The sequence below is a fragment of the Nilaparvata lugens genome, chromosome 4 (assembly GCF_014356525.2).
Source record: "Nilaparvata lugens isolate BPH chromosome 4, ASM1435652v1, whole genome shotgun sequence".
In the NCBI taxonomy this organism is placed as follows: domain Eukaryota; kingdom Metazoa; phylum Arthropoda; class Insecta; order Hemiptera; family Delphacidae; genus Nilaparvata; species Nilaparvata lugens.
In genome coordinates this window covers 76,121,933-76,145,192 of record NC_052507.1, presented here as the reverse complement: position 1 = coordinate 76,145,192, position 23,260 = coordinate 76,121,933, and the positions used below count along the sequence as shown (strand labels likewise).

At 36.3% G+C, this 23,260-nt stretch overlaps 1 protein-coding gene and 1 long non-coding RNA gene across 5 annotated transcripts in view; one reads left to right on the top strand and one right to left on the bottom strand.

Annotated features, from left to right (window-relative positions):
• The window catches only part of LOC120350967, an 8,925-nt gene extending 5,339 nt beyond the window's left edge, over positions 1-3,586 (top strand). Inside the window, exon 2 of the long non-coding RNA XR_005571134.1 lies at positions 3,129-3,586. This is a non-coding gene — a long non-coding RNA (uncharacterized LOC120350967). The remainder of the gene's footprint in view (positions 1-3,128) is intronic.
• Positions 1-23,260, bottom strand: part of LOC111043911 (transmembrane protein 127) — a 25,506-nt gene extending 2,246 nt beyond the window's left edge. Inside the window, exons 1-6 of one of the 4 annotated variants that reach the window (XM_039426497.1) lie at positions 23,002-23,260; positions 21,779-21,889; positions 17,948-18,240; positions 13,021-13,188; positions 5,692-5,826; positions 1,631-1,889 (exon numbers count right to left, since the gene is read on the bottom strand). In XM_039426497.1, the coding sequence (XP_039282431.1) occupies positions 1,648-1,889; positions 5,692-5,826; positions 13,021-13,188; positions 17,948-18,236 (834 nt within the window). In that variant the 5' untranslated portion in view covers positions 18,237-18,240; positions 21,779-21,889; positions 23,002-23,260 and the 3' untranslated portion in view covers positions 1,631-1,647. The remainder of the gene's footprint in view (positions 1-1,630; positions 1,890-5,691; positions 5,827-13,020; positions 13,189-17,947; positions 18,241-21,778; positions 21,890-23,001) is intronic. The other 3 variants (XM_039426498.1, XM_022328954.2, XM_039426499.1) reach the window with 3 other exon arrangements.

The following is a 23,260-nucleotide window of genomic DNA, read 5'->3' as shown; positions in this document are numbered from 1 at the left end:
TTTGTTAATATTTTTACCATATGCTTCTTAAAAAACTTTTTGTGAAGCTATTCACTAAATTAGGTTATCATAATTATCCTATTATATTAAGCGAGCAATTTCTGTATGTTTGTTTATATTTTTATATCTGGTTATTTATGTTCATCGGATCTCGAAAACGGCTCTAACGATTTTCACGAAATTTGGAACATAGTATATGACATAGTTCATGATATAAAAATTCGATTGCACTAGGTCTCATCATTGGGAAAACTGGCTGAACAACATTAAAAGGATAATTCATCTTTGGCTGAAACAGATGTGACTTTCGTTGTCTTTGGATAGTAAAAAGTGAGCGAGCGATTCTGTGGAAAATCAAAATATCGCATCCCCGAAATTCATAAGCTGACGTATAGCCAGCTGTAAAATATAAACATGATCATTTTAGAGAATAATGTGTTCTGTTTATCAATAAATAAAAATAACGAGCGAAGCTCGGTGCCTCGATATTCTATCTGAACTGTACAATAGGCCTCTATATTTTTGCTCAGTAAAATTGTTGAATGTTTAAGTAACCTGTTCACAAAATTGATATGTCTCTGCTTCGTCTAATGACAGACAAGGATAGAAAACCATTGCTAATCAGGTGCAGACTGTATAACGAGAATTTCACTATAGTATAATGACTGTTCAATGCTCGTATCTTTTGTAGTTTTGATTATTAGGGTGGCCACTAACGACAGAAAAAGTGTGCTAAACATGTATGTAAGCCTACACACACATGTCGTCATACATTGTTGTGTCAACACAGCGAAAGACTTTGAACAGAAGTCTTTGAGGTTGGGTTTTTGCATCTTCGATTTTCTGCATTTTATTTTCTTTTCGCTTCTCTAATTAAGCATGAATTATTTTTATATATTTATAATTTGTAATGTATCAGTGGTTTAATTATTGTTATTGATTGTTTATTTTATGTTGGACGCTGCTGTCAAACTGTTTTTTTTTTATTTGAAGCGTCTCGCTGATGACACAACATGCATGACGAACATGTGTGTACACACATGTTCAACACACTTGTCCTGTCGTTAGTGGCCATCCTTAGGGCAGACCACATAAACCGGTTTTTCAGGCGCCAACTAAATCAGCCAATCTGAGAGCTTCCTGCCCTTAGACCAGTTATAGCATAGACATGGCCCATTTTATATTCATAATGAAAGTCGATTAAAGCCAACATCTACTACTGCCATATCTCCAAATTGTGACGTCAGCATCAGATAGAAAACTTTTCTGTAGAGTTTGTTTACATTGTTTTCCATAGCAGATTGTGTCTATTTCAGTGGAAGCGCAGCGGGAGTTTATCATTTTAATGAATAATAATTTACATCCTTCTGAAATTGACACAATCTGAAAGTTTTCTATCCGATGATGACGTCACGATTTGGCGATATGGCAGTAGATATTGGCTTCAGAGGCTAGACTTCCCAGCGTGTCTATTCTATAACTGGTCTAAGTTCCTGCCTTACCGACTCTAAAAACGCTGTCTGAAAACGCTTGGAAAAACGCTTAGTCTGGCCCTAACTCATTACTTATTCGATCTGTTCAATATAACCCAATAAAATAATTTAAAATTCAAGAAGTTTCTATAGATTACCTTGCGTTTAGGTTAGGTTAGGGTGTGTATGGTGGCGGCGGCGTACGCATGTTTTCCATTCTGACCGAGAACGTCTCGGGCCCCTCCCAGTAGTCCTGGTCGACCATCAGCTGATGTACACCCGCAGGCACCATCACCGTCATTATGTCGTCGTCTTCGAGAATCACCTCACCCTCGCCCGCGCTCCCATGTTGGGGGCTGCTCGCCGCTGCCGGCTGCTGCAGAATGTTGCACGCGCATGCCAGTATCGAAAAAGAACCTGCAACAGACACCATCAATCAGAATCATTATTTCAATAGCGCTATTCGAAAGTTTTAATTATATAGAATTATTACTATAGTCTGAGCAAACCTTACCTACGTTTGCAGCACGGGGCTTTATGGCCAATGAATGAATTTGAATGCATTTATTGCCAAATACAAGAAATATTTTTACAAATAAAATAATCATTAAATTACAATCGTTTTTGGCGTGACTGGAAAAAGAAGCCTTGAGCTCCAGCCACGAGTTCTAAAAATAAGAAATACATTTTTACAGCAGTACAAATGATACAATTCTGTTGATGGATTATAATCTATGGATGTTGAATTTTATCAATAATCAAGTACTTGATAAACAAAATATAGATGCACAGAAAAATAATATAAAAATTGTGGAGTTTTAATAATTTTTACACAATTAATATTGCCAAAAATTAGTGATCCAGCCATCTCAATTCTCAATTTTAAAATAATAGTTTTGTTTTACCCACGATTTTATTAATCTCAATTTGATTTTTGTTATTTTATCCTTAATAAAGTCTTCCGGAATTTTATTTATTAGTTTTTTACTCTGATATTCAAATTGGTGTTTACTAGATGTTAATGAAGTAAAATTAATATTGAAAGCATTTACTATAGTTGGCCGTATATTATAAGGGATTGCAACGGGTAGATTGATATGTATTCTTATTAATAAAAATAATCAAATTTATCACATAAGCTTGATGTAACGTTGGTAGATCTATCTCTTCAAATATTAATCTGCTGGGATAGAGTCTGGGTCTGCCGAGCGCAGCTCTAATAATATGCTTTTGTATTATAAAAAGTTTTTTTAAATGAGTGTAATACACTGCCCCCCATACTTCTATATTATAATGGAAAAGTGAATATTTTAATAGAACAATAGTATCACACAGTTGCCGTTTTCATGCTGATTCTATCAAAAAGGCCTAAGCTTTTTTCACTCTTTCTCTCACACGGACTCTCTGGATTCTGTGAAACCTGGCAGCGCTGTACTCCATAATACTATATTATAGTATATTTAGACTATAATACTTTTTTATTTTTATTAAAAGTACTGTTTTTTAAACGTCTAGTTTAGTAATACAATATTCAATTATAAATCTCACATGTCAAGAAAAAAAAGAAGAATTGGATTTTAAATACTCAAAAATGTACTGGTTATTGGGGAGAAATTAAAGCCTTTCAACCTACAATGAATTATTATTGTTCAACAGATTTTTCGGCCTGTGTGGTTGTATGGCATCCAGCTGTGGGTCTGTGCAAGGAAAAGTAACATAAATCCAGAAATTCCAGAACAAGGTATTGAGGAATGCTGTCAATGTTCCATACTTTGTCAGAAAATCGGACCTCCACAACGACCGGCAGTTGGAAGCAGTCGATGTGATGATCACAAAGGCTGCTAGAAACCAAGAAGAGACTCTACATAATCATTAGAACATCCAAGCTCTACACGTCATTGACAACTATACTACAGTCAGGATACTGAAAAGGAAGAAGCCTACAGATCTCGAGTAAATGGAGCATAGTGTAAGTGAGTAACAGTGCATGGGAATTGCTAAATTAGACTGTGAAAGAGACATATACCCCTTTAGTGTCAAACTTTAACCTATTAATTTAAGCTAGAATTGAACTGTTCATTAACCAAAGTGTTAGATTGCATTCAAATTACAGGGAAAAAATTATAAATGGAAACTACTTCATATCGTCAAAACTACTAATTTATTAAAACACTATTTGAGATACTCGAATGAGGTCCACGTTACAATGACAGTTGAGAAAGTAGGAGAACAGATTCTTGTCGATTCTCTGCCTTGCCACTAACTTCTAAATAGAATAGAATAGAATAGAATAGAATAGAATAGAATAGAATAGAATAGAATAGAATAGAATAAAATAGAATACAATATGAATATATATAGTACATAGTATATATTTGTGCATTATACAATATTATTACAAAGCATTTAAAAATAAATAAATAAAAAGTATATAATACATAACTAGCATATTACCTATTTGTTTATAATTAATAAACTGTAAATTTTAAAATTTGAAGGGAATTTTGTATTATGACCAAATGAACATAAAATATATCTTCTAAATATATTATATAATGAAAATACAATATACTATATTAATTGACATTGTACAACCAAAAAATAATGTATTATATGCATATTTATGCAAGTGGAATAAATATTAGTGAGAAAAATATCACTTGAGTGCAAGCAGGAGTCGTTTGGTTCTTCAAGCGCGCACACACACACACACATTACAAAAATTATAAATGCCTAATAGGACTCGAATTTTGAGATACTAGATAATAAAGTTTATGCCGGTATATCTGATGTAATATAGCGGAGTTAGAAAAGGATAGCACTATCCGCTTTGTCGAATGATAGACAAGGATAGCAACACCAATGTTAATCAAACACTGCCATCATAAGGAGGGCCTCAGAATATTGAGATTCACGTTATAGAGTCAGTGGAAATTATAGGACTTCAGGGTTGCTCAAAAGCCTGTTAAATTTTAATGATGATTAAATGTCACGACAGCCAATCAGAGAAGTGGACCTCAGTAAAGTGAGATTTACGTTATAAAGTTAGCAGAAATTATAGGTTGCTAAGGCTCGGTTGCACAATAGCCTGTTAAATTTTTATGATAAGTAAATGTCACGACAATCAGAGAAGCTATCTTCTTAGAAAAACCTTCTCTGATTGTTTCTCAAGGAATTTAATCATGATTGAAATTTAACAGACTCTTGTGCAACTGGGCTCAAGCAGGATCTCCTAAATAATTACTTCTTTAATAAGAACCTTATTTAAATTCTTAAAAATGATTTTGAACAGTAATGAGTTATAAGAAAGAGCTGAAACCTAGCTGATGGCAGTAAGTTAGTCAATCACCTACGGCGGCCATCTTTTTTGTATGCTCAGGTCCGGTATTTAGGAGGTCCTGGCTCAAGTCTCACATTTCCATCGCCTTCTAGATTAGATAATTCAAGACATGAAACTGACAATTATTGAGAATTAGAAATGCCACGTACATTTGAGTACCGGACATTTCCGATTCCGGGTTTCTGCGACAGCCAGTGAAAGCTACTCAAGAATAGGCCTATATACTATCCTGGTAAGCTATTATTGTCCCAAGCTGCTCAACACAATGCATGTTTAATGTGTTATGAAAAAAATATAATGTTTAATATTGAATGATAGAAAATTATATTCATTTTCATAATAACAGGAATAAACACTTGTTGAGAAATGAGATGTATCGCTCCACTTTCAATAAGAGAAGCGTCAGAAGCTCTGGCATACAATTTATTATATAATATTTTACCTGATTTCATAAAGAATATGAACGAACGCAAGTTTAGATCTCAATTAAAAATGGCTTTATCAATTAATGGAATACAATTATATAATATTTTACCTGACTTCATAAAGAATATGTATGAATGAAAGCAAGTTTAGATCTCAATTAAAAATGGATTTCTATTTTCCTTAGATCTCAATTGAAAATGGATTTACACAAAGGAAGGGTACATTGATCATTACTCTACATGAATTGTATAATGTTTTCTTTTCTTGTGTCTTGTTTTTGTTACGGTGAGCTGTGTGTATTTTGTTCAACCATTTAGATTTTTTGACAAGTTTCAGATCTCCCAGATTAGGTGGGAAGTGGATGCTATTTAATCTATCTTCAAGAAAACAGCTTCACTTTAAACTGTGTTGGGTGAATGAAAAACTATTTTATTAGAAATAATAATGACTTACCGGCTATAGCGATGAGGTAGCAGCCAGGTGCATAAGTGACTTGTATGATAGCCTGAGAGTTCGCTGCGAAGATAGCCGATTTTATAGCTTTAGTAGTCCAGTAGCACAAACTGATTGCTAGTACTATTAATAAAACTGTAAAAAAGGAAGCAAATTTTAAAAATCATAGGCTAAAGTTATATCATAAGCTAATATTATTCTACGGATAATCAGTGTTACAACTATTAATAAAACTGAGAAAAGGAAGCACATTTTAAAAATTAATGGGGTAAAGTGATATTTGGAGATCTATTTATTTATGAATACATGGAAGCAAACAGGATTCCTTCCAAAAATTGCTTCCATAACATAGAGCTAATTATTTTGAGGAGAATCTGGAATTGTGAATTTGACTGAACAGGAATCATTTGAAAATTCAGCTGGCAAATATTCAAAAACATACCCTCTGATATCAATATATTCCCTCAGTTTATCTTACTGATACCCTGTTGCAGAGTCGTCACAAAAAGTTAAAAACAGGCAGTTAACTCATTTACGAAGCCATAAATTCACTGTCCGTTGCACAGATGTCAAAGTAAACTTTAGCTTCCATAAAACTAAAAACGCCCAATTAGACACATGATTTCATCACACAGTCGTCAGAAAGAGCTTATTTATGGATCCAATAACTAAAAACGGTCAGTTAAGTTATGGGCCCGAAGTCATAGCCCTATTATGATAGCTTTTTTTGAAAGTTGTTTACGAAAAACCATCTGTATATAAGTAAACTAGCCGTCAGGCTCGCTTCGCTCGCCATATCCGTCGAGCCAGGGGGCTCCGCCCCCTGGACCCCCGACTGGATCGTCCAAGAATGAGATCAGCAGGCTCGCTTCGCTCGCCTGCATTTTTCTTTTGGGCATTTATATCATAATGTTAGGACAATCCAGTCGGGGGTCCAGACTAAACGGATATGGCGAGCGAAGCGAGCCTGACCGCTATAGTAATATAATTTTCCCAGGATTGAAGAAGCAGTGCCCAATCAATTTTTCCGCGATAAATGCATTTAAATCTTCAACTTGGTGCCAACCTAACAAAGTCAACTCAACTTAATGTCAACCTGACAAAATTATTAATTTAGTTGCCAGTTAACAACTACTGTTTCGAAGAGGTACTCTATCTAGATTATAGTTCTATAGTAACATATGATATGGAAATTTCAATTATAATTAACAGATTGGGAGAAGAAGAATATACATGCTAAAAGACATACTTTAAACCCTTAAAAACAACCCTTAGAGTTAAAATATTGCCAAAAGATTTCTTAGTGCGCCTCTAAAGGGCCAACTTAACATACCTATCAAATTTGAACGTTTTTGGTCCGGTAGATTTTTAGTTATGCGAGTGAGTGAGTGAGTGAGTGCCATTTCGCTTTTATATATATAGATTATTTTTTCTCTCCCTATCATTTTTCAAGTTGTTTATAACCTCCAAATCGCTAAATATGGTGAGAAATTTCGCCAAAAGCCAAGAGTTGCCATATTTTTTATCAATTTTATGTGAGGTCTTTTAGGTCTGTTCACAGTGATGTCGATTGAAACTTTCCCCGATGCCAAAACATTGGTTGGATAGAAGCATGTACGGAAAAAAGTGAATAGAGCTGCAGTGTGACTTATGTCACACAATCAATGACAGTGTGGAGGTATAAAATGAATGTGATGCTAATTCGAGATAAAGCTAAATGGGGTTCGGCAAACGAATGTGTAACGACCAACCATTTATGTCAGCGATTTTAAACTATGTCTCACTTGGCTATGTTTGATTTTATGTAACGACTCTGCAACCGGGCATGAATCGCAGATATTGGCAATGACGCTATCTCAGTATTTGGAATTATAGTATTCCCTAGAGAATACAATTCTTGGTTACACACCTTGCACTGTCACCAGCTAGAGTGTGATTCAAGTAATAAAGTGTGTTGAAGTTACAGCGTTGCCAATTCTCAGTTACCACCGCCTTCTACATCAAATAGCTGTGGCTCAAGTTATTCCGGTATAACTGATGTACTATTAATTATTACTGACTCTTCTAAATAATGATCAATTCTTATCAAATATAAAATTATATCATAGAGAAGATATATCTCATGGTATAGGGCGTTTATGTTTCAAATTTCATTGTTGAGGCCGCCGTAAATTAGACCCACGTTAATCCACGAAAAGCAACCCACGCCGAGGGATGTTTTGTAAACCATTGCTAGGCTTATCCAGATATCTGTGTAATACATGCAATGAATAATCCACTTGCCAGCTGATTTATTATGAATAATTCTACAGCAATGGTTAACAAAACATCCCACGGCGTGGGTGGCTTTTTGTCGATTAGCGTGTGTATACTTTGCGGCGGGCCTAACCCAAGCCGATAGTCCTAGTACGTAGTAGTTATTTTTCGTGAAGCTATGTGACGCTGGTGGTCTCTCATACTGTGCCGTCCTTACACTCTCACACGGCCAAAACATTAATTTAACAAGAGGTGATCGACAGTAATCGGTTTGAGATGATAACAAGAAATCGGCTTGAAATTTGGCACATAAACGACCTCTTCTATGGGATATCTTTTTATGCTATATTTTTTGTATGATTATACTAAGAAAATATGACATCTTTTGAAGATTTAATGATAAATTTCCATAATTGAGATAAAATATTTAGATAGTCAATTATGTTTCTTCATAGTGAACTAACGATTTCACAACTGCGAATGATTTCAAGTCTTTATTAAGGGCGGAGTTAGGACTCTAGGTCCTCTCTGCCACACAATCAATGACAGTGTGGAGGTATAAAATGATAGAGCTATCTGCTTTGTCTGATGACAGACAAGGATAGAAAACCAATTTTAATCAGTTACTGACTTTATAACGATAATCTCACTATATACATCTTTGAACCTCCTAGATACTTTGAGAGGACAAGTGAGTTTAGATAATTACATCTAAAAAATTAAAAATTCTCAACAATTTACTTATGGAGCATACGAATACCTTGATTGTGCGAGACGAACAATAATAATAATAATAAAAATCTGGTGTGGCGCACTCACACAACTTTCCTTGCTGTCATGAAAATTCGAGATATAGCTAAATGGGGTTCGGCAAACGAATGTGTAACGACCAACCATTTATGTCAGCGATTTTAAACTATGCACTTAGCTATGTTTGATTTAATGTAACGACTCTGCAACCGGGCATGAATCGCAGATATTGGCAATGACGCTATCTCAGTATTTGGAATTATAGTATTCCCTAGAGAATACAATTCTTGGTTACACACCTTGCACTGTCACCAGTTAGAGTGTGATTCAAGTAATAAAGTGTGTTGAAGTTACAGCGTTGCCAATTCTCAGTTACCACCGCCTTCTACATCAAATAGCTGTGGCTCAAGTTATTCCGGTATAACTGATGAACTATTAATTATTACTGACTCTTCTAAATAATGATCAATTCTTATCAAATATAAAATTATATCATAGAGAAGATATATCTCATGGTATAGGGCGTTTATGTTTCAAATTTCATTGTTGAGGCCGCCGTAAATTAGACCCACGTTAATCCACGAAAAGCAACCCACGCCGAGGGATGTTTTGTAAACCATTGCTAGGCTTATCCAGATATCTGTGTAATACATGCAATGAATAATCCACTTGCCAGCTGATTTATTATGAATAATTCTACAGCAATGGTTAACAAAACATCCCACGGCGTGGGTGGCTTTTTGTCGATTAGCGTGGGTATACTTTGCGGCGGGCCTAACCCAAGCCGATAGTCCTAGTACGTAGTAGTTATTTTTCGTGAAGCTATGTGACGCTGGTGGTCTCTCATACTGTGCCGTCCTTACACTCTCACACGGCCAAAACATTAATTTAACAAGAGGTGATCGACAGTAATCGGTTTGAGATGATAACAAGAAATCGGCTTGAAATTTGGCACATAAACGACCTCTTCTATGGGATATCTTTTTATGCTATATTTTTTGTATGATTATACTAAGAAAATATGACATCTTTTGAAGATTTAATGATAAATTTCCATAATTTAGATAAAATATTTAGATAGTCAATTATGTTTCTTCATAGTGAACAAACGATTTCACAACTGCGAATGATTTCAAGTCTTTATTAAGGGCGGAGTTAGGACTCTAGGTCCTCTCTGCCACACAATCAATGACAGTGTGGAGGTATAAAATGATAGAGCTATCTGCTTTGTCTGATGACAGACAAGGATAGAAAACCAATTTTAATCAGTTACTGACTTTATAACGATAATCTCACTATATACATCTTTGAACCTCCTAGATACTTTGAGAGGACAAGTGAGTTTAGATAATTACATCTAAAAAATTAAAAATTCTCAACAATTTACTTATGGAGCATACGAATACCTTGATTGTGCGAGACGAACAATAATAATAATAATAAAAATCTGGTGTGGCGCACTCACACAACTTTCCTTGCTGTCATGAAAATTGTTCACCTGCCGGTGGTGTTCACGCGCATCTACAAGTCTACTATTCAAAGAACTGAGCCAGCTGGTGACAGGACAATAACGCTGGAGACACATGAGGTCTGCTATCTCTTCATAGTGAATGATTTAATAGAATCAACAGTTTGCAATTGAATAAGCACATTTTCTCGAATTTCGAGTTTATTTTCAATTTTAGGTGAAAATGTTACTGAACATAGATTGTAGAGATTTTCATGCTGAATCTTTTCCACTTGAATTTTTTTGTTTAAATTATATCTGAAGCCTGATAATTGGGAATCTAAAATCAAACTTTGCATAGATGAAGCGAAGCTCCTGAAATTTTTACAGATATGGGACTTGTGGCAGTTGATAGAGCTTATCAATGATTATATTAGGTATAAATTTCGTTGGAGCCGTTTAGGTCAAAATCGTTGGAGCCGTTTTCGAGAAAAATCGTTGGAGCCGTTTTCGAGAAAAATCGCGAAAACCCCTGTTTTTGACAACATTTTTTCCATTTTAGCCGCCATCTTGGTTTTTCATTTGATCGAAATTGTTCGTGTCGGATCCTTATAATGTGAGGACCTTAAGTTCCAAATTTCAAGTCATTCTGTTAATTGGGAGATGAGACATCGTGTACTCATACACACACACACACACATACAGACCAATACCCATAACCACTTTTTGGACTCAGGGGACCTTGAAACGTACTATAGAAATTTAGAAATTGGGGTACCTTAATTTTTTTTTGGAAAGCAATACTTTCCTTACCTATGGTAGCCTAAAGGTACGTACAGACTTTCGCTCTGCTCCGCAATCGAACGTCACTCAAGCAGATCGATTGATGTTCGACCGGGGAGCAAGAGTGGAACGCGAGAAGAGCTAACATCTCCCGTAACGTTCATGATCGGAGCGATTGCGGAACGAAGGCGGAGCGTGTTGGAGTCGCGTATATCTGTACGCACCTTAATAGGGCAAGGAAAGTAATAATACAGAATGTCAAGACTTGCCTTCTACGTTATACTTTCTTCTCCATCCATTACTCACACTTCTGGAACCGATGGCGTCATGTCATGATTAAATTGCAAAAATACACTTAAATTCCAAAATTACCAATTAATTTAATCACCTAAATTCTTGAATTACCTGAAGCAACACATGGAATTCCATTTCTCCTAATGAAGCACAGTAATTTGCTCTTTGGTCCAATCACATCTAAGCAGAATCCAACGACCGAAAAGATAATAGCTATGATGCATATCATTATAACTGTCCTCATCAGATTCACCACTTCTGGTGTTATACAACGGAGCACTGCAACATGCATTTTCATTTATCAGTAAAACAGCTAACAAAGAACACTGCAACAAACATTTTCTTTCATCAGTAAAACAGCGAAACAAATATATTTAGTATACAAACTTTGGCTTGGTTGCACAAAAGTCAGTTAAATTTCAACTGTGATTGAATGCCATTCAAAGAAGCCTTCTGTGATTGGTTAATCATTATTAAAATTTAACAGGCCTTTGTGCAACCAGGTCATTGAGTTTGAAACTAACGTACGTATAGAAGCAAATTTATCAACGAATGTGAAATAAATTATGTAGAAATTTGAATAATCATCATATTTGTAGAAGCTAGTAGACGTTACATTGGTTTATGCCTAGTCCACACATTAAGCTGGCCGAGCCTGCAATGTGACCATAGGCCCAATGAAGGCCAGTGTTGGCAAACCACCCATCCACACACTGGCGCTGGTCAACATTGGCCTGTATTGGGCCAACATGTGGATGCGGCATTAGAGTAAGCTGTAATTTGTCATGAATGATATACATACAACTTGATAGAGAACGAACATCTTAATTGATGTTGTTGCCATGACAAAACCGTATATAATAACGTTGTTGTAGTTCACACACTGTGTATCTTTATACACAATTCCAAGTCGGAGATAAAAAATCTAAGTTAGACTACAAAGTCTTAATTACTAGACTACTTTACCAACAATCTTTATAATTGACCGAGCGAAGTGAGGTCTGAGATTCAAATCGACGGTTTGGCATTTCTCTTAATGTTTAAATGTTTATATGTTGCGCATTTATGGCGAAACGCGGTAATAGATTTTCATGAAATTTGACAGGTATGTTCCTTTTTAAATTGCGCGTCGACGTATATACATGTTTTTTAGAACATTTTTTTCCATTTTAGCCGCCATCTTGGTTTTTCATTTGATCGAAATTGTTCGTGTCGGATCCTTATAATGTGAGGACCTTAAGTTCCAAATTTCAAGTCATTCTGTTAATTGGGAGATGAGACATCGTGTACTCATACACACACACACACACATACAGACCAATACCCATAACCACTTTTTGGACTCAGGGGACCTTGAAACGTACTATAGAAATTTAGAAATTGGGGTACCTTAATTTTTTTTTGGAAAGCAATACTTTCCTTACCTATGGTAGCCTAAAGGTACGTACAGACTTTCGCTCTGCTCCGCAATCGAACGTCACTCAAGCAGATCGATTGATGTTCGACCGGGGAGCAAGAGTGGAACGCGAGAAGAGCTAACATCTCCCGTAACGTTCATGATCGGAGCGATTGCGGAACGAAGGCGGAGCGTGTTGGAGTCGCGTATATCTGTACGCACCTTAATAGGGCAAGGAAAGTAATAATACAGAATGTCAAGACTTGCCTTCTACGTTATACTTTCTTCTCCATCCATTACTCACACTTCTGGAACCGATGGCGTCATGTCATGGTTAAATTGCAAAAATACACTTAAATTCCAAAATTACCAATTAATTTAATCACCTAAATTCTTGAATTACCTGAAGCAACACATGGAATTCCATTTCTCCTAATGAAGCACAGTAATTTGCTCTTTGGTCCAATCACATCTAAGCAGAATCCAACGACCGAAAAGATAATAGCTATGATGCATATCATTATAACTGTCCTCATCAGATTCACCACTTCTGGTGTTATACAACGGAGCACTGCAACATGCATTTTCATTTATCAGTAAAACAGCTAACAAAGAACACTGCAACAAACATTTTCTTTCATCAGTAAAACAGCGAAACAAATATATTTAGTATACAAACTTTGGCTTGGTTGCACAAAAGTCAGTTAAATTTCAACTGTGATTGAATGCCATTCAAAGAAGCCTTCTGTGATTGGTTAATCATTATTAAAATTTAACAGGCCTTTGTGCAACCAGGTCATTGAGTTTGAAACATACTAACGTACGTATAGAAGCAAATTTATCAACGAATGTGAAATAAATTATGTAGCAATTTGAATAATCATCATATTTGTAGAAGCTAGTAGACGTTACATTGGTTTATGCCTAGTCCACACATTAAGCTGGCCGAGCCTGCAATGTGACCATAGGCCCAATGAAGGCCAGTGTTGGCAAACCACCCATCCACACACTGGCGCTGGTCAACATTGGCCTGTATTGGGCCAACATGTGGATGCGGCATTAGAGTAAGCTGTAATTTGTCATGAATGATATACATACAACTTGATAGAGAACGAACATCTTAATTGATGTTGTTGCCATGACAAAACCGTATATAATAACGTTGTTGTAGTTCACACACTGTGTATCTTTATACACAATTCCAAGTCGGAGATAAAAAATCTAAGTTAGACTACAAAGTCTTAATTACTAGACTACTTTACCAACAATCTTTATAATTGACCGAGCGAAGTGAGGTCTGAGATTCAAATCGACGGTTTGGCATTTCTCTTAATGTTTAAATGTTTATATGTTGCGCATTTATGGCGAAACGCGGTAATAGATTTTCATGAAATTTGACAGGTATGTTCCTTTTTAAATTGCGCGTCGACGTATATACATGGTTTTTAGAAATTTTGCATTTCAAGGATAATATAAAAGAAAAAGAAGCATCCTTCATACGCCAATATTAGAGTAAAAATCTGGTGTGGCGCACTCTCACAACTTTCATTGCCGTTATGAAAATTGATCAACTGACACTAGTGTTGACGCGCATCTCAAGTCTACTATTCAAAGATCTAAGCCAGCTGGTGACAGGAAAATAGCGCTGCAGACACACGAAGTCTGCTATCTCTTCATAGTGAATGATTTAATAGAATCAACAGTTGCCAACAGTTTGCAATTGAATAATCACATTTTCTCGAATTTCGAGCTTATTTTCAATTTTAGGTGAAAATGTTACTGACCATTAATTGTAGAGATTTTCATGCTCAATCTTTTTCACTTGAAATTTTTCGTTTAAATTATATCTGAAACCTGATAATTGGAAATCTAAAATCAAACTTTGCATAGATGGGGCGGAGCTCCTGATATTTTTACAGATATGAGACCTATGGCAGTTGATAGAGCTTATCAATGACTATTTTAGGTATAAATTTAATCAAAATCGTTGAAGCCGTTTTCGAGAAAATGGCGAAAGACCCTGTTTTTGACAACATTTTCTCCATTTTAGCCACCATCTTGAATTGCATTTGATCGAAATTGTTCATGTCGGATCCATATATTGTAAGGACCTTAAGTTCCAAATTTCATGTCATTCCTTTAATTGGGAGATGAGATATCTTGTACACAGACAGACACACACACACACACACACACACACACACACACACACACACACATAGAAATTGGGGTACCTTAGTTATTTGTGCAACTAGTGCGCAAAGTGACAGTTTGCTGCACCGAAAGAAAAGGCGAGGGCGGAATGGTTTCTTGAGTGCAGCAGAGGAACTTTGCGCACGTATTTCACATTAAGTTTTTCCTACAGTTACCATTGAATATGAAAAGTGGGTAATTATGGGTAAAATTGCCTGAAATGCATCAAATGATTTTCTGTGTAATTTTATTATTGATAAAAACCTTAATTTATTGTCAAATTGAATAAAAATGTTGTCCTTGGTTATAATATCTACTTAATAATTTGCGCGTTGTGCTTCGTTGCACCTCTGCTCACTATAGCAGCCCAGTCACTCTTACCAACTTCATTTTGATTTTGCTGCACTGTTGCTCCATATAACCTACTTAGTATTTTGCGTTGCCATGTTGCAAATCTGGAGTGCAGAAAATTTTTTCCCGCACTAGAGCGGAAAAGTGATTCTTTGCGTTCTGTAATCAGTGCAGCAATGTCCACTTTTCAACGTAACTGTAGGAAAAGTAAAAATCTTTATACTATACCAATATTAAAGTAAACCTTTGGATATAGAATTCGACTCTAACAAGAACTGTAGTTTCTTTTATCAATGAACATTATTATCATTATCTCTAAATTAAGCATGCAAAAGTCTATAATAGCATAGAGAAACGATAGCATAAGTAGATATCCCATGGTATAGGGCGTTTATATCGCAACTTTTACTGTTATCCCAAGCCGATAGTTAACGTAGTTCTTTCCTATGCAGCTGTGTGACGCTGGTAGTCTCTCAAATTGTGCCGTTCATACACTATCACCCCAACAAAACAGTAAAAATTTGACAATAATCGACAGTAATCGGCTTGAGATAACAGTAAAAGTTGCGACATAAATTCCCTATACCATGGGATATCTACTTACGCTATTGTTCCTCTATGATAATAGTCGGTACTGGGAGCTGAGAGACGATGTACACCAAAATGAGTATGTGTTAGTGGATCTTGGAGCAGCAAGACCGGTTTACAGGAGCCACCTAACATCTTTGTCATAGACTGATCTGAATAGTCACAGTATGTGAGACACTTTCCATGAAAGAAGATTGTGAACTGGAATTTACGAGTCCAACAATTAAACCTCCGCACACATACATAGGTTTTTGTTCGTACGGTATTTTGCCGTTCTTATAAAATTCTATTAGATTAAACAGATGATTTCAAACAAATGATGTTGGTCAAGCTTCGTTTAATCTGATAGAATTCATAAGGACGGCAAAATATCGTACGAACAAAAATCGATGTGTGTGTGCAGGGCTTAACAGCGAATATGAGTCATCATTTTTATATGCACAAGTGGAAGGCTTTACGTTATTTTGACTCATCAGCAAGAATTAGGGATAGTTATTTCTCTATTAAGCAATTTTCAGACTTGAATACACGTATACTGGATTGTTACTGGATGAAATTATTATCAGTCAAAACATGCATGTGTAAGTTACTACACAAGTCAAAAAATATACGAGCGTACAACAAAATTCAAGATAGATAAGATACAGATGTAAATAAATTGGAAGTTGCATTTGTTCAAATGCTAATTAATGAATAATTATTATTAAACGAAATTCCAATTAAATGCTGTAAATCACTCCGAAGACTTCTGCTACTGCAAATATTGACAACAGGGTAAACAGCTAGATGGAAATTCGATGAGCGCTACTATACAGAAATCATCTGTCAGCCCGGGAATCGAACCCAGTAACTCCTAATTGCCGGTCAGGAATGCTTACCCTTACACCAAACTGACAATCTCTGTATGCAAGCCATGGCTTTGTATAAAATGAGCGCTGCTATCCAGAGATTGTCAGTTTGGTGTAAGAGTAAGCATTCCTGACCAGCAATTAGGAGGTACTGGGTTCGAATCCCGGGCTGACAAATGATTTTTGTATAGAAGCGCTCATCGAATTTCCATCTAGCTGTTTACCCTGTTGTCAATATTTGAAGTAGCAGAAGTATTCGGGGTGATTTACAGCATTTAATTGGAATTTCGTTTAATAATAATTATAGATAATTTAGCAGCCACTGACTTCCACTCAAAGGGGTATATGGACTTGTCAATCATTTAAATTATATAACTTAAACTAGCTGTCAGGCTCGCTTCGCTCGCCATATCCGTCTAGCCAGGGGGCTCCGCCCCTGGACCCCCGACTGGATCGTCCAAAAATGAGATCAGCGGGCTCGATGCGCTCGCCTGCATTTTTCATTTCATCAAAAAGTCAAAGTACTGAGAAAACGCAGAAAAGCTGAGAAAAACGTTGGAAAAACGCTGATTTTGGGCGTATCTTTGATGAAATATTAAAGTCACCACATCACAAAATTTATTAGACCCTAGTTAAACCTCTGTACCAAATTTGAACATTTTCTGTCCATTACTTGATGAAAGAACTGAGAAAACGCAAAAAACCTCTAATTTTTGGCGTATATTTGGCGTTATTCCAAATTCCTTCTAACACAACATTATTTCACCCTAGATTAGCTTCTGTACTAAATTTGAACAATTTCTGTTCATTTGTTCTCGATGAATCTGAGAAAGCAAAAAAACGCTGGAAAACGCTAATTTTGGGCGTATCTTTGACGCTATTGCAAATTCCTCCTAACACAACATTATTAGACCCTAGTTGAGCTTCTGTACTGAATTTGAACAATTTCTGTTCATTTGTTATCGATAAATATGGGAAAACGCTAAAATACGCTGGAAAAACGTAGTTTTGGGCGTATCTTTGGATTTTTCCTTTGGAAATCCGTTCTTAGTGCGCCTCTAAAGGGCCAACTTTTTAAAAATCCAATGTTTTTAGTCCGGTGGATTTTTAGTTCTGCGAGTGAGTGAGTGAGTGCCATTTCGCTTTTATATTTATATAGATTGTGCATTTATAAAACAGATTGTTGAACATATATACTCTCGAATATCTACGAAAAATCAGCGAGAAGTAAAGCAAGTGAAAAACTGCTGAATCGAATAAAAACACTATCCTTCCAGTTATGTCTTCAACTGAGCTCTCAAGAAGAAACTTATTTAAATTTTAATTTTAACACATATTAGTAGTAATTACCAGCACTAGCTGTGTGATAGTTCATAGGCGTGACTAGTACTTCACCACTTGGAACTTTTTTGCTAGAGTCCGGCGAGTTCGCTTCGAAGTAGCCGGTGGTGAAGAACTGGTGGAGTGAAAGATGCGAGGCGCAACGAGCACTGTTGTACACCCGGAACCAGCCGAAGCAGACACACGACAAAATCAGCAGCATAATGCTCGTCATGTGGAAAAAGGCGGCAACATAATTGCTTTCGTTGCCTTTGGGGTAGGCCAATCTTCGGCGACCTGAGTATCGATTGCTGAACATTCTTCTGAAAACGAACAATGATAGATTAGTTTTATCAATAGAACTTTAAACGTATAACAAGAGTTGGGCTATAGTGAGGTCCACGTTATAATGGCAGTGGGGAAAGACAGGAGATCAACGTTGCCAATTCTGTCTTGTCAATGCCTTCTATAGACGGTAGATGATACAGGTAGCTTATTGATGTAATATTAACTGTTCATTCTCGTTTAAAATACTCATTTATCCTATTATATTAAGCGAGCAATTTCTGTATTTTTATATATTTATTTCTGGTTATTTATGTTCAACGGATCTCGAAAACGGCTCTAACGATTTTCACGAAATTTGAAACATGGTAGGTTTATGATATAAAAATTCGATTGCACTAGGTCTCATCCTTGGAAAAACTCGCTGAACTGACATTAAAAGGATAATTCCTCCTTAGCTGAAACAGCTGTGGATAGTGAAAAAGTGAGTGAGAGAGTGAGTATGTGAAAAATCAAAATATCACATCCCCGAAATTCATAAGATGACATATAGCCAGCTGTGAAATATAAACACGATCATTTTAGAGAATTGTGTTCTGTTTATCAATAAATAAAAAAACGAGCGAAGCTCGGTGCCCCGATATTATTTTATTAAGGAAAAAATTATATTTTTCAATAATTTCATAATTAAGATGAAATATTTTGTTAATTATTGACTCTCCATTGCTAAAAGACGATCTGGCAACAGAGCAAGAAAGAGATCGCGCAATCCACTTTGTTGGATGATAGACAAGGATAGCAATAACATTGCTAATCAAACACTGCCATTATAACGTGGACATCACTATACCAGGATTGTCAAATGCCAAACAGTTTCAGATAAAACAGAATGTAAGTGAATACGAAACATAAGTTTTCCAAAAGAGGCTTTGCCTATTACACAGTAGAATTTATTCAAGTCCAAAGATTTCATAGAAAATCTTTAGACATATCATTCATATTTCAAAAGAATTTCACTCTATACAATTTTTAAAGTAATGTCTAGTTTGTACCATCACTCGATTGGTTTTTGGAATATTATTTCTATCACCTAGTATATTTTACAATTTCGTAGTCGACAACTTTTGAAAGGGGCATATAAGTGTACCAAGTTTATTTATTTATTTATTAGAACAGTCACAAACACGATATTTGAAAAGAGAAACAGGCAATTGCCCAAAACTTCTTCAATTCCTTGATTTTGGCACATAAATAGTCCAAAGTGAGGTTAAGTTTAAAATTTCTGTTTTCACCAAAGATTAACACTCAGAGAATACGTATTCGAGATAATGACTGATGAATTTTGAATTTCAAAGGGTTGATAAGAGCCGGAAATAACACTAAACAATCCGAAAGTTTCAATAATATTGAAATAAACTTGAAATAAGCTCTGTAGCATGCTATCAAATTTCTGGCAAAAAAGTATAAATTATTGTAATACTTAGTAAGGATCATATGAGATGAAAAAACATTTCAAATCAATTAGATTTTAAATATATGAATGACTAGCCGTCAGGCTCGCTTCGCTCGCCATATCCGTCTAGCCAGGGGCCCCGCCCCCTGGACCCCCGACTGGATCGACCAAGAATGAAATCAGCATTTTTCATTTTTATCATATGTTAGTCGGGGGCCAGACTAAACGTCTGGCTAAACGGATATGGCGAGCGAAGCGTGCCTGACGGCTAGTAATATAATATTCCCAGGATTGAAGTAGCAGTGCCCAATCAATTTTTCCGCGATAAATGCATTTAAATCTTCAACTTGGTGCCAACCTAACAAAGTCAACTCAACTTAATGCCAACCTGACAAAATTATTAATTTAGTTGCCAGTTAAGAACTGTTTCGAAGAGGTACTCTATCTAGATTATAGTTCTATAGTAACATATGATATGGAAATTTCAATTATAATTAAGAGATTGGGAGAAGAAGAATATACATGCTAAAAGACGAACTTTAAACCCTTAAAAACAACCCTTAGAGTTGAAATATTGCCAAAAGATTTCTTAGTGCGCCTCTAAAGGGCCAACTGAACATACCTAACAAATTTGAACGTTTTTGGTCCGGTAGATTTTTAGTACTGCGAGTGAGTGAGTGAGTGAGTGAGTGAGTGAGTGAGTCAGTCAGTGAGTGAGTGCCATTTCGCTTTTATTATATGAATGATGCTGATTCGAAATGCTGATTAGATACCTATAATACCTTGTACTTAATACATTAGGCCGGTTGCATACGAACCACTATCGCATGTGGGATGTGGGAGCTACTATTTTCCATCTATGGTACCACAAACGCAGCGCATATGGAATGCATTGGCAGGCAGTGGCACTAATACTTCCACTTGACGTTGCGCGCTGTGGTAGCGATTATTTTCCTTGCGATTGTAGTACCACTGGTTTGAGCACTACGCTATGTACCACAAAGTAGCTTCTGTACCTCAATCGCCGTCGCTATGACTTTGGAAACAGCTGTATGATAGAAACATCTGATAAAAACACCCGAGTATGATAGAAACATCTGATAAAAACACCCGAGTATGATACAAACATCTGAAAACTGTTGCACTAATGCGCGTTTTCTCGAATGTAGTGTGAAAGTCTCTCTGTGTTAGATAGATAGACTAGTAGTTCTGTGAACAGTAGACCTCACGCTCAGTAAGTTACATTGACCTGTTGTTATGTTTTCTCAAAAATTAATAAATAATTTATCAATTTAAAATGTCTAGAAAAAATCCTAAATAAATATAGAGCTTTCTGTCCTATCGTACCGTGACGTGTCGTCCCGGAATGTGAGTGTGAGCACTGCTATCAGGTCTGGCTGCAACTGTCTACAACGTTGATGGAAAGATACAATTTTCAAGATGTTCGATGTTTTTGAACGGGTAGTATTATAGTCAACTGTCTACTAAAGTTGATGGAAAGATGAATTTTCAAGATGTTCCATGTTTTTGAACGGGTAGTATTATAGTCCACTAGACAGCTGATTTATGATGAATAAGTCTATAGTCTGATTTTTACGGTAATATTGGCGTATGAACGAGGCTCCTTTTTCCTTTTATATTATTCTTGAAATGCAAAATTTCCAAAAACCTTGTATATATGTCGACGCGCAATTTAAAAAGGAAAATAGCCTACCTGTCAAATTTCATGAAAATCTATTACCGCGTTTCGCCGTAAATGCGCAACATAAAAACATATAAACATTTAAACATTAAGAGAAATGCCAAATCGTCGACTTGAATCTTAGACCTCACTTCGCTCGGTCAATTAAATAGCATCCACTGCCCACCTAAAACAGGGGGATCAGGAACTTCTCAAAAAATCTAAATGGTCGAAGATAAAAAAGACACAACTCACAATAACAAATACACAAAACACAGGAAAAGAAATCATTATACCATTCATGTGGAGTAATATTGAGTATCACTCTTCCTTTGAGTAGAAAGCACTCTTGGAAAAATCTATCTTCAATTGAGATCTAAAGTCGCGTTCATTCATACTCTTCATGAAATCAGGTAAAATATTATATAATTGGATAACTTACCAGAGCTTAGTCGTATTGTTCAGTGGTATGTCGGTCCCACATCCGACATGCGATAGTGGTTCGTCTGCAACCGGCCTTACCCACACTTGTGGGATCGATGGCGTCATGAAACTCAATACACATAATTCAACACACAACTATTCAGATGACAGCAACCCATTGACCGTTTTTAGTAAAAATTTTAATGATCACCCATTAATTAATTTACAATAATATTCCTTACGACACAGCAGCTTCCTGACTGTTCTATTGACGGTGGCCTCATCCAACTGCTTTACACCAGGAGGCAGATTGTTGAAGAATTTCAGGGAAAAATCCTATAACTGGCCTGTGAACGGTGGTGGCGTCTCCTGGGGACATCCAGCAGCTCACGGTGCCTGGTGTTGTGGTAGTGAATGTCACTAGGGGGAGCTAGAGTATGCTGTACCCTCTTGACATACACCAAGCACATGTCGGATGTAATGACTGATGACAGTCAGTACACCAAGGCGAGAAAAGATTGTTTTGTAGTGGGCAAAATATGGTTGCTGCTTATTTTGCAGCCTCAGGACATCAGCAGCCCTTGCCGAGTGACCCCACAGGAGCAATCCATAAGTAATGTGGCAATGGAAGAGAGCGTGATACATAATTACAAGATACCTCTCAGTCACCATGCTTCTAATCTTGAGCAGCAAGAAGCAAATGCGGGAGAGTCAGCTGGTTAACTGCTGTATATGACTGCTCCAGCTGAGTTTGCAGTCCAAGACAAAACCCAGAAGCTTCACTGGATTCTGAGTAGAATGCCTTGGTCCACACAGTCGAAGGCTAAGCTCAGATCACGAAGAGCCAGGGCAAGAAACTCACCAACCTCAAAGACAGTATCAATCCACTCCAAGGTCTATAGAAAGCTTGGGTTTATAGACCTTGATCCACTCAGCTACATAGTCCATTGCAGCCACTGTTGATCTCCCAATTCGGAAGCCAAACTGCTTGTTGGAGAACATGCTATTTTCGTCTTAAGCTAAAGCTAGATAATTGCATCAATCACCTTTCCAAATACCGCAGTATTGGAAATCGGACTGAAGCTACGAAGGCTCTTACGATCATCCTTCTTAAAGAAGTGAGCGATAGATTCTTATTTTTTATCAACTACTATATATAGAAATAGCCTATCTATATTCACAAATAAAATTGAAAATAAATAAAGAATAACAATGTAAGAATATAGATTAATCAGAAAATACCTGTATCAAATGTTCCAACTCCCAAACTACATTGAAAGATGATTATCTTTTTCCTGCATTGGATATAGATGTTATTAACTTTCAACTCAACTTTCAATTTTTTGGCAGCAATTAGTTAACAAAATCAGATTCAGAATAATTCGTGAATAGAGTTATAGGAGAAAATATAATAGACTAAATTATAAAGGCTTCAGAATAATAAAAACAGATCTGTTGTGTCTATGTTTTTGTTGTCTGCTGAAGCTGGAAATAACCTTGA